At 46.1% G+C, this 12,605-nt stretch overlaps 1 protein-coding gene across 1 annotated transcript; it reads right to left on the bottom strand.

Annotated features, from left to right (window-relative positions):
• Positions 1-1,654: 1,654 nt before the first annotated feature.
• On the bottom strand, positions 1,655-9,818 carry SLC25A27 (solute carrier family 25 member 27). The gene is made up of 9 exons (XM_050315107.1): positions 9,683-9,818; positions 8,010-8,189; positions 7,184-7,268; positions 6,439-6,561; positions 5,579-5,691; positions 4,819-4,903; positions 4,132-4,224; positions 3,684-3,786; positions 1,655-2,852 (listed from the first exon to the last, which is right to left on the bottom strand). The coding sequence occupies exons 1-9, from the start codon at positions 9,783-9,785 to the stop codon at positions 2,781-2,783; spliced, it is 957 nt and encodes a 318-aa protein (XP_050171064.1). The 5' UTR covers positions 9,786-9,818; the 3' UTR covers positions 1,655-2,780.
• Positions 9,819-12,605: the final 2,787 nt, after the last annotated feature.

A 12,605-nucleotide genomic window follows, 5' to 3' on the forward strand; every position in this document is an offset into this window, starting at 1 on the left:
GGGGCACGCGCTGCCCACGTGACCCGCGGCCGGCCGTTGAGCGGCTGCCCCGCCGGTCGAGCCCATTTCGACCCTCGCGGGGGGTGGGAGAGACGGGGGGGGGGAAGGAGGGATGGAGAGCGCTAGTACAGGGGGACCGCTCCTGCTCAACCGCGACTGCCCGGAGGGGCCGCAAAGAGGAGAGTTATTACGGGGTCATCGCCCTGGCGCTGCGGCCGCGGGAGCTGCCCCCGGGCAGCGCGAAGCGATCCGAGTCAGCCGCGTGGCAGCGGGGCGGGAGGGGCGGGGTGAGGGGAGAAGGAGCCGAGGCTGCTCAGCTCCCATTGGCCAGAGAGGCGCCGGGGGCGGGACATGCGGCAGGGCTTGGCGGCTATTGGCCAGCGCGGGCGGCGGTGTGAGGGTGGGGCGGGGCTGCAGTGTGAGGGAGGGCGTGTGTGCCCGTGCGAGGTGTTCCCTGAGGGGCTCTGTGTTGGGCCAGTGTTATTGATGTCAGGATATTGTGGGGTATTAGGGAAAGGTTCTTCACCCAGAGGGTGGTTGGACACTGAACAGGGCTCCCCAGGGCAGTGGTCACAGCACCAAGCCTGACAGAGCTCAAGAAGTGTTTGGATGGTACTCTCAGGCACGTGGTGTGAGTTCTTGGGGATGGTCCCGTGCAGGGCCAGGAGTTGGACTCAGTGATCCGTGTGGGTCCCTTCCAATGCAACATATTCTGTGTGAATATCTTATTTAATTATATAGACAAAGGGATCAAGTGCACCCTCAGCAAGTTTGCAGATGTCACTGAGCTAAGCAGTGCTGTTAATACTCCTGAGGGATGGAATGATATCCAGAGGGACCTGGATAAGCTCGGGAAGTGGGTCCACAGGAATCCCATAAGATTTAACAAGACCAAAATTAAGGTGCTGCACTAGGGTCAGGACACCACCTGGCACCGATCTAGAGTGGGGATGAACAAATCAAGAGCAGCCAGGTTGGATGGAGCTTTGAGCAACCTGTTCTAGTGGAAGGTGTCCCTGCCCGTGGCAGGGGGTTGAAAAGAGATGAGCTTTGAGGTCCCTTCCAACCCAAACCATTCTCTGATTTCCATGATTCTATGATAAAAATACTTATTCTAGCTCAACAGGTAGGTAAATCCGCATATCCATCAGCAGGGTTATCAAGGTAATGGGATGGCAGGCAGGACCACTCAGGATGTACCTGAAGCAGCAGCTTTGCTGGTTTGTCGTTGCTGGTGATGGTGTGCAAGACAAAAAGAACTTGGATTAGTTTCTCAGGGTGTCAACTAGAAAAATATCAGTATTTCTGAAGAAAACCTTCCAACTGATGCCCATGAAGTTCCATCTGAGTATGAGACAGACCTTTTCTGTGCAGTGACCAAGCACTGGAACAGGTTGCCCAGAGAGGATGTGGAATCTCCCTCACTGCAGATATTCCAGAACCATCTGGACACAATCGTGTGTCACGTGCTCTGGATAATCCTGCTTGAGCAGGGATACTGGATCAGGTAACCCACTGTGATCCCTTCCAACCTGGCCCATTCTGTGATTCTGTGACTCCCTAATAATGGTGAGATTAATTTTTTCCTAGCTGGAACTGCCCCCCCCCATGCATACAGCCACAACAGAGCTACAATAAAATCAAAAAGTTTAAGTGCAAGCCAAAAGATGCCCAAACTTTATTTAATGAGAAAATGCACATTGAAGTCACTGGTTACAAAGACTAGAAGAAATCATGAGTATTTACTCAGAGAGCCAAGTCTTGTACAGTCATTTAATTGTTAGATATCGCTAAATCAAAGCCAGCTTTGTGCTATCTACTAATAGTGGCTTTTAATACTGCATTTTTGCCTCTTCGTTGCTAAAAATGAATCTACTGACAAACAGCACTAATCTCCTTCCCTATGAAATCTGGAAGGCATTAGGTTTAAAAATAAATAAATCACTCCTGCTCAAATGTTTTGTGCTTTAAAGAGAATGCTATATTTCCACCAAGATCTAAAGTGGGCAGAGTGCATATTTCCGTGGAAAAGTGGCACCTTAATAACCCAGTGTGCCACATCAGCACTAGGACTGTCATGTGACAAGTAGTTCAGCTGGGAGTATCATGAGTCCTTCAAGAGGGGCAGAGTGAACTAGGCTTTTGATTTCTTGAGAACAGGACTGCATTTCAACCATGGATCCACTCATGGTTGAGTAGAGAGGTCGGGCGGTCTCTGGGAAGTAAGAGGAACACAAACCCTTCCACTTTTTGTGGAAAGCAAATTTGGAATCAGGTAAACTGCTTTTATCTTTTTCAATACCTAGCACTACAGGCTTGGTTTGCTGAGGCATCACACTAATGAGAGGTAGTTCTTTATGTGTGTGCAAATGCAATTAATAACAAAAATGCCCAAATAATTTTTATAATTTATAATTTAGCCACAGAAGATGTTCAGTGCTACGTTTTCAACCTGCTCTTGTCCTTAACAATAGGAACCATCTCTACTGTCAAACAAGCAGACGTTATTATATTCTATTTGCTTGCTAGACTTTTTCTTTTACCCTGTTTACTGTTTCAGTAAGCTGATGCTGGCTGCTAGCTGTAGTATTATTATGACGATTTTAGATAATATAAATTTCATATAGCAGTCTGACAATCAAATAGTGTCCTTAAGTCATGGCTGTTCCTAACCAGCAAAGACTGGATTTGGAGAAGCAATTTATACATGTGATCCTACTGCCATGTGGAATGAGAATTCAGCTTTTTTATTCTTCTCTGTTTTGCCAACATTGAAGATTTTAAAAAGAACTAACTCCGCAGATCCTTCTGATTTGTTCATATGTAAGCCAGAATACCAGTGACCAAGGAGCCTGTGAAAGCAAACACAGAAGTTAGAGGCTTAGAATAGAAGTAATCCAATAAATAAACCCATTAGATTAACTTTCTCCTCTTAAAAATTATATTCTTAAATTCAGTCTCATGTTGCACTGGTTCCCAGCGAGGTTGTGAACTCCCCATCCCTGCAGTTGTTCAAAGTCAGGTTGGATGGGGCTCTGAGCAGCCTGATCTAGTGGAAGGTGTCTCTTCCCATGGCAGGGGGTTGGTGTTTTTTTTAGTTCTTATGGACTTAAAAAAGGTAGTCCCATGTAAATTTGCTCTTAGGAATTGTCCTTCATTCAAACTAACAGCAGAGTTCCAGTTCCCAGGCTCCAGTTACTGCTGCCTGGCTTAATTGTAGAGCTGGAGCTTTAACAGCCCAGCAGTGTGCAGGAGAAAGGTTGCCAGCCTGAATACAGGAGGGGTGAAAATGAGACCCAGGATGGAAAAGAAAGTAATTGTGGGATCAGGAGAGAAGGAGGAATGAAAGTATAAGGCATGCAAAGGTTGTCCAGGACTGTGAGTAGGAAGGGAACAATGGAGAGTTTGGGAAAGGGAGAAAAGAGGGAGCCTGAAATTGTAAGGAAAGCAAAGAAACTCACTAGCAATTAAACAGGACAATGTTTTCCAAATTAAAGAGATGTAAAATGCAACATGAGAGAAGTGGCCCTACATGCAGCTGTGTAATGCACTACATTAAGCTATGCTAACTACAATTAAAGAAATCGAGAGACTCAAATAGTGCTGAGGAAGTGCTGATGCAGAAAAAACTCCTCACATATTAATGCTAGTTGTTCTTGCAAAGAGAGTTAAAAGGCACGTACCATTCGCATCCAGGTTGGTATAAAGCCTTTGTATAGAGACATAAACCCTTCACCCTGGACAGTTTGAATCAAGCAGTCCATGGACGACTTATAGAGCAGACCTCTAGGAATATGCAAGGAAAACAAACAGTGTTAGGACTACAAACGTGCAATTTAAAAAAAATCCCACCCCCCTCATAAAAGTAATTTGTAGCTGATATTTCTTTACAATCAAAAGCTCTTTTGTAAGCTCCTTGGACTCTAATCAGAACTGAAATCCACTGGAGTAACTGGCTATGCTTAGGTGGCCATCACAACAACACCCCGCAGACATTTTACTAAATCAGTAAAATCATCATCAGAAAGATGAAGAGCAAATCAGAAACTTAGCACTTTGCTCCTGGTGAAATCAGTGACACTTGGGGTTTTCATTTTGCTTCTGAAAAGTCGGTCTCCGAAGTGTCCACACCTTCCCTGCTTGTCTCTTGGCTGGTTCATTATCCGGGTTTTGACCACGTCCGCAGGAGTTCCCAGAACAGCCGCTACCAGGCCAGAACAGACACTGCCAACAGCAACAGATACTTAAAGAAGAAACCAAGATGTATCATGACAGTTGTAGCATTGTGATTCCAGTTCTTATAATAGAGATATATTACAAGAGTTGTCATAAAATCATGAGTAATAACTTGTAAAATAAACTTGGCTTGGGAGAAGGCTTGCTAGTACTTGCTCTAATGTCCTCCCAGCTGCCCTCACCTCTGTGTACTGTTCTGAGGCAGGAATGAAGGACCTACAATACACAATTCATTACATTGTTTCTATAAAGTAGATTTCTTCATAATTTAAGGGAGTAAAAGAGGTTGTTCTGCAGGGGTTATATGACTGTGCTCCCACTGATGAGAGCAAAGGGATTTAAATTCACCTGCTAGGCACTTGTAGTGAGAGCAGTGTTGTAGCAATGATTGCACATCCTTTCTCTTGTTTCTTTTGTAAAGTGATGCTCTCTCAGGGAAAAAAAATAAAATTCTAAAGTTGCATTTCATCAGCAGTATCAAAATCAAAGAATAGGGGCTTCTGCTGACACAGAGAGGCAGATGAAGACAGCAAGACTGGAAATGCTTCACAGTGGAAAAGGGGTAATCAGGGAATACAACACCTGGAAACACTGTGAGTCACACTATTGTCCACAAGTGGCGTGTTCAGAAGCAAGAAGTGTTTCACCGTGTCGTAAGTGGTCAGATCTGTAGAGAGGATAATGAGAAAAAACAACACTGTCAGAAGCAAATGGTGTCTGTGCTGTTCGTGGCATGGGATGTTCATTTCCAGTGCAGCTCCTCCCATCTGGCACTCTGGCACATCTGACACTCTGCCCCAGGTTCTGATGATGATTGTGGCACCTAAGTCCTGTCTTTAAACATGTGAGCACATTCTCCTTTCTGCTCCCATCTGCTCTGATTTACCTCAGAGGTGATCGCTGAGCTGTGTCTGGGTGACCCTCACCAGACCTGCTGCTGGCTCAGCTTCTGGGCTTGGCTTCAGACTTGCCTCACCACACACTTCCCTGAAGATCTGGATCTTGGTGAAGCCTGGCTGCCTTCAGTGGCTCTGCCCTGAAAACCTTACTTGAGTGCTGGGGGCTGGACTGTACCTGGTGAGGTTCCTGCTTTGCTGGCCATGGGATCCCCTCAGCTCCTGGATCACCTTTCCTTAAGCTCAGTCACAAACTGTTATTTTTAAGCAATTTGATTTCCACAGGACTGAAACACAGGAGCACAAGGCAGAGGTCACCTGCAGTGAGCTCCAGACAGTCCTCAGTGCAGGTAATCAAGTCACCAAGACCAAGGGAGCAGCTGAACTCTTCTATCTTAAAGCTTTTGTGTGGCCTTAAGAGCTGCAGACCAAGTTATTCCATTTACCTCCCATGTTCACCAGAGCAGCCCTCTGAACATTTGGCACCCATCCAGCCCAAAGCCCCCGTATTCCTCCTTCGGACAGGATCTTCAGAAATGCATGGTGCACACCCCGAAACCTGAAATCAATGTGCAACTAGTAGGTAGACAGCCCAGATACAGAGAAATTTTCGCATAGTCCAGCACTTAGCTGTACCAGATCCTCACATAGGATTTATGCAATTTACACGTGCGAGGATCTGGCCCTCTGGATCCATTTTTTTGATCCATCTTTGACTTTCATGCCACAATATTTTACCAAACATACTGGTTGCTTTGCTAAGCGATGATCTGGTCCCTAACAGCAGACAACCCTTTGATCCCACACAGAGCTGCAGTAGTAAATGTTCAAAACACCAAAAGATGGCAGCAGTTTGGGATGCAAAGCAAAGAGCAGCATGTCCTGCTATTTGCAGGAGGGTCTCAAGCCCTGCTGATTGCCAGCCTTCCCTGTGCCTGTGCATCCTCCAGGAGCCATTTCCCTCATCCTTTCTTCCAGCCATGGCTTCAGAAGGCATCCTTCCCTCCCCATGGAAATATGCTGGCCTGGACATGCTGCAACACGGAGGATGGCTGAGAGTTTGTGGTTCTGGGACCAGTAAATCAGAATAAGGAAGAGCAAGTATAAATGGAATAAGGAGAAAGTCTTAAGTCCCCCACCCTCTTCACTGCCTAGAGCCATCATGTTCTTCCCAGGCACTGCTCTCCCCCTGAAAGAGCAAAGAGCAGCTGGGGAGAGGGTGTGGCAGAAAACAGAGAGAACCACATTCTGAGCCAGAGAGTGATCGGTAACAGGAACAAAAACAGCAGCTCTGAGAGGAACCAACCGTAACGGCTTTCCTTCCAACTTCCTCTTTCCCTCCATCTGCATCTGCACCTTCACCAGATCAGTTGGGCTGGCGAAAAACTGTCCGATGGCACCTGCAGACATGCCTCCAACCACAGCTTTCCTGCCAAACAAAGGGAAATTTGTGCTCCAGAATAAACTGAATATCTTCACAAATCACAGTACTTGAGCTGCAGAGTTCAGCAGCATGACCCAGGTGGAACAAGTATAAATGGTTGTTCCATATACTAATGACCAAAGTGAAGGTAATAATTGTAGTGACTGCAGGGTTTTAGTCAGTAATATTCCTGCCAATTTTAAGAGAGGCTTAAAACTTGCCTAGGGAAAAAAAAATCAAGGCTGCATTATGCTCCTTGCTTTAGGTTTAAAGGCAGAATAGGAAGGTACTCAAGTAAGGGATGATGCTCCATATACTACAACTGAATGCCAGTGTGAAATTCTGAACTGCTTGCTGATATATAAGAATTTTTGTTTATTTCTCACTCCTACAAATTGGGTTGTGTTAATTTTCTGGTTCTATTTATTTTAGTAAAACCAGAAATTTCGGTAGTATCCACAGTTCCCCCTTCCTGAAGCACCAGGCATGGCAAGGATTTTGTATTATATTTTCTCAATATCTCGGTCCAAAACCAGATACATTTTGGACCCAAGATTTGTCTGCAGGACTCCTTCAGTGAGGGCAATCCCCAAACAAGCAATAAATATGCATAAATATGCAACATTACCAGAGAGGAAAGGTTTTATCCTCAGCCCTGCAAAGCACAGAGTCACGGAGATGTTCATAGGCAACCATCCGAACACCAGAGTACACTGTGGGAAAAAAAGCAGGAGACAGTTCTTGGGTCTGCCATTTCTGGAGGTCACACTGTGAGAGAGACATCAAGAGATTGGTTTAAGACACTCCAGATCTCGTCTGGGTTGGCATTTGTGAGGGCATTACCTTGTATCAGTGCTAGAGACAGCATCAGAGAATCTCTCTGGCTGAGCCATGGGTCTGCCAGGAGGCAGCAGGCTTTGCCTTCATCCTAAGGAGATGTGACTGCAATGCTTCCCCCTCAGCTGATGCCAAACACAAAACCTCCCACAAGTGCTTTTGAGGTTTGTTGCTATCACCATATTTCCAAATAAAGCACAGAAAGCTATTACCTGTGGCCAACCCCCTAATGCATTTCATCCAGCACTTGTATTCTTCCCTAGTGCTTGCAACCTTATCTTTTTTTCCCAGCCCATCCCCACTTCCCTCAAATATGAGATATTTATTGTTCTGAGGACTCTGGGTGCCTGTTTTGCTTCCTGCACAAGGCCTTCCAGCAAAGATGACAGGGAAATTATATTTTGTTTTCCCAGAGGCTAGAATAAGGCCATGAAGAGAGAAGGAAGAGACAATATTGATCCAAAATCCCATATATATTTCAAAGTGGGATTGCAGGCTAGACTGGAGGTCTATCATAGGTACATCTAAAATACAAAAAATGTGTCAAGCTCGCTCCAAAAGGCTGTTGGCCCCAGAAGGCAGGACCCACACTTGTCCCATCACGAGCAGATAATCACCTATATGGCGGTAGACGGCTGGCGTGGCTCCTTGCCAGAGCTTCCCTAATCCCTCCTCCTGCACGATTCCTGCTGCCGTGCGCAGCATCCCGCGGTACGGGGCCACAGCTCCATCCCCTCGGACGGCAGCCTCACCTTGGATCTGCAGCCGAGTTTTCGTGAGATCCAGGGGAAATGTCACTGAGGAGAAAGGGCAGGGAACACACGTGAATGTGGGTGTGGCTGTGGGGAGACCTCCCACGCCGGGAACATCTGCACCAGAACCCCCTGCAGGGCACCGAAGGCATCGGGGGCGGTACCCAGCGGGTGCAGGAGATTCATGGAGGGGAGAGGATTCACATCCAGATCTGTTAAAAGTGGCTCTGGGCACCAGTAACCAGATTACACTCCCGTCAAACACCAAGTCTTTCTCCGGCATTTCATTTTGCAGATTTGTTATGCAACACGTGCACTTTCCCAGAGACTCATGATTAAAAATCCTGTTCCTGTTACTCCCCCTGAATAAAGACCAGTCAAATCTCTCAATCGATCATGGGGCCTCTCCAATTCTGCCCAGCATAGGGGCAGCACGTTAAGGTCAGGAACAACCCCACAGTGGCCATTGTAATGCAGACACACACGCAGGCTCACCTACAAACCTATCTCCAAATCTGTCCTACAAACCACCCTAAGACACGCTGCTTTTCTGATGCAGACACTAAAATCACGTCTAGCCTGTTATTTCTGTCACTGAAATAGCTGGTCGCCAGGGAAGTAGGTCCAACTTGATTTCAGCTTCCCAGGGCTGCTCTTGAAACAGTGTGGATACATGTTTGCTGCCCCCATTTCACTTCCAGGCCCGGAGTTCCTCCCTGGGTGATGAACCTTCCCAGGCTGTCTCAGTTGGCGAGTGCCCAGGAGCAGGGGTTGTCTTTGGTTTGATACCTCAGCGACACACCAGGGTCCTTCCAGAGGAGGACTCAGGTGCTGGGGGAATGCAGTCAATTCTCAAAGCCTCAGCAGGTTTACAGTCTATTTGTGCATTAGGTTTGGTATTCATGTTTAAAAATTAGCGAAGATTGAGAAGTTACAAATCATTTAGAGCAAGTTAACAGATTTGCCTGTAAGAGCCTGTAGAAATGACATAGAGCATGTTGAAAAATATTCCAAATAAGCTAGCTGATCACAAAGCAGTGCTATGCAGATGCCAGTGTGCTTCTATCCCACATTTCAGCAAGCAGTTTTCCAAATCCAGTTTTAAAGCCATCTCCACTGTAAACAGTAATATAAGAGTCGATTTTTCTTTGATTAACTTTCATTAACTATGCAAAGCAAATTCCTAAAGGAATCAGCCCTTGCTAGTAACTTAGGCAACAGATCTCCCTGCCTCTTTGGTCTTTTCCTGGAAACCCGTCAACAGCAAAGCTTAAACCAGTCACAACTACTCTGTGTTAATGACTGCAGTCCTTTGGCAAAGATTTCATCCTGAAAAACCCTCCCTCCAGCCACACTCAAGTGACATATAGCACTTGCAAGGCTTAGATTACAGAAAAGTCACGGTGAGCACAGTGAAATGCACAGATTTGCTGGAGCAGAACACTGAGGAATGAGGCATCCGGGGACTGACGTTTTCCCTGCCCCCCGTAAGTAAATATTGATCCCCTTCCCTCTCGGAAAATCAGGGTGAGTTGTACCTAGTTCTGCCACAGCCGCTGCGCAGGCTGACAGAGCGAATTTGCTGGCCCGGGGCCATCTCTGTGGAAGAGGTAAGCTCTTCTCTTCTTCTGCAGGTGACATCTAGCATCTCACATGAACCGAGGCTCACCAGCCACCCTGCCAGAGTCTGTCTGGAGCGAGAGCAGACCCTAGCACTGCTCAGTTCTGGGTCGTTTAGGAGGCAAGTTGCTGAAGGTCATGTTTCTCCAGCGCCAGCACCAGGAACTGCAGCAGCCCGAGTGGCTCCTGCAGAGCTGGAAGGTCCTTCTGCAGTGACACAAGAGAATCCTGCTCAACAGGCTCCTGGGAAATGTAGTCTGTCACCGACGCTGCCCTGCGCCAGGAAACCGGCAGCGCAGGTACAGTTTTGTCCATTATCATCTATACTAAAAAGCGTAATCATTAACAAGAGCTCGAGATTACGAGCACATGGGTGGGGGGTGTTTGCTTTAGGGGTGCTGTCGTTGAGAGCAGCGCCTCGGGAGCCCCAAACTGCATTCCCACGTCAAACAGCTGCACAGGCATCCGTGAGGGATGAAGTGATACAGATCTGGTTCAATAAGAGCTGCATTAGCAGCAGCTCCGTGCCGAGCTGGGGTGATGGAGCGCTCTCAGCAATCTGCATCGCCTGCGGATTAGCCACGAAGCAGTGCAGTGTGGGATGACGGAAGCTGACCACTGCCCCGAGCCCCGTAATTGAAAAGTTTAATGCTTTTCCTGGCTGAATGCTGAAGCCATGTTAATTGTGTGCCAATCTTAATTCCTCTTAAATTAACGTAGACATATTTAGGTCCTCATCATTAAAAAAAAAAAAAAAAAGGGTAAGGTATGTGCTGTTCAAGAGAGGCGTTTCATTTATCACTAAGGCTTAGCTGAATCCCTAAGTTAATCATTAGCCATTAGTCAGTAAGACTCATGCTGAGGATTTGGGGATTTTTTTAGGTCACAGAAAATTATTCCAGACCACCTCCCTACACACCCCTCTGAGTGCCTGACGTTTTGGTGTGTGGTCCCCATCGCAAGGATTCAGACAAATGAAGGCAGCATTGCAGGTGAAATACTCAGATGACTTTATGTTGTCACTCACCAGCAATCAGTATTAAACTGCATCCTTCTTTGGGTTAAAATTCATTAGAATTCATGCAGTGATAAACTACTGACAAAACCCTGGTTAAAAATGGGAAGAAACCATATGTAATGCAAACATGCCTGGCTTCATGGAAGGTACAAGTGGTTCAGAGCCTTTTTTCCTGAAAGCTCATGAAATTTGCTGGGGCACTCTGCGCCTCCCTCCAAAGCTGTTCTCTGGGCTTGGCCGCTATATATCAGCCTGCACATTGTCGACTCATAATGCAGGCTGCAGAGGACCTCTAGAGGTCACCTACAGTCATCCTACAATCCTCTACTCGGAGCAGGGAGAGCTTCAGAGGTACGTCAGGTTGCCCAAGGTTTTGTTTGATCACCTGAAAACCTCCCAGGATGGGGATTTCACCATCATCCCTTAGCTGTGCACCTCTGGTTACAGCCTCATTCTGTTTTCTCTATAACCATGCTTTAGGGAGTGGAAAACAACAACAACTCTCCTTAAAATAAACCCCATAGCACTGCAGATGGAAAGAGCAGCTTTCTGTGGTAATTTTTATTCTGAGGAAATAGGTTCTTTTTTAAACCAGACTGATTTAGGGATGGCAGCAAAGAAGAATTTTCTCTTCTTGCAGGATCTTTGAAATGAGCCTGACTAGAGATGGATGCTTGCATGGACAGCTCTGTGATGTGTGGAGCAGAGAAGGGCCAGTGCTCATGAAAGTCCACAGCTGGAGTTCATATATCCCCAAGATCCTGAGGGAGACAGCACGAGCAGAGAAGACCTATCCTATTAATTTATTAGTTTACCTGGAAAGGCCACTAACCAGTACCTGCCCAGGACTAGGGCCTAGTCTGAGGAAAGCTTGGTAGTGACTATTGCATTGTCATACTGGTTGTTTCCTCCTCACATTAGTGCCTTGCAATTGCATCTTATGTCCTTCATTACATCCTGCCCCAAAAGCAGAAGCTAAACAAAAAGAAAAAGGCCAAAACAAACACAAAAGCCTTTAATTAATGTCTTCACAGAGGATCGAGGGCTTGTATTACCTGCATACATAGATCATTTTAAACTCACTGCTCAGTGAGTTAATGAAAATATATTCTAATATTCCAAGGTCTTTAGCTCTCTTATCACTACATACCCATTTGTAGGAAAAGAAAGAATTTAATGGATAAACTAAAACCAGGAAATAAACAGATAAAGAGCTGTGATAGCTAAACACAGAAGTGTAGTAATACCACACTTAACAGTGATTTAGCTGTTTGTTCTGGACAGTTTTTAAAATGGACATCAGCATCCTACTTGACACAGTTGATATATTTGGGCTTGCTTTTCTGCAGCTATGACTGACAGGTAACATCCCGAGGTATTTCAGCATGACTGTTTAATGAAGGACATAGATCTGGTTTTCACAGCTCTTGTGATCTGAGGTACAGCTGGTTGCTGACTGTGGAACAAATAGATGAAAGGCTAGAAAAGGTGAGCAGGGCTTGTTCAAGCAAGGATTCTGGGCCTAGCAAGGAGGATCGGATCCTGGGACTGAGAAGAACAAGAGATTTGGACAAAGAGCCAGAGAAAAGAAGACAAAATCACAAAAAAAGAAAAAAAAAATCAAACCATTGAGGTTGGAAGGGACCTGGAGTCTGGCTAGTCCTAAGCCCTGCTTAAAACAGGATCACCTCGAGCAGGCTCTAAGGACTGTGTCCAGCTGGGTTTTGAACGTCTCCCAGGATTCCCCAGCTACTTTAGGCAACCTGTTGCAGTGCCTGACCACCATCACAATTAAAAAAAAATTAAGTGGACTTTTCTGTATT

The sequence above is a fragment of the Myiozetetes cayanensis genome, unplaced genomic scaffold (assembly GCF_022539395.1).
Source record: "Myiozetetes cayanensis isolate MyiCay16 unplaced genomic scaffold, myiCay2020 scf2-11, whole genome shotgun sequence".
Taxonomy (NCBI): Eukaryota; Metazoa; Chordata; class Aves; order Passeriformes; family Tyrannidae; genus Myiozetetes; species Myiozetetes cayanensis.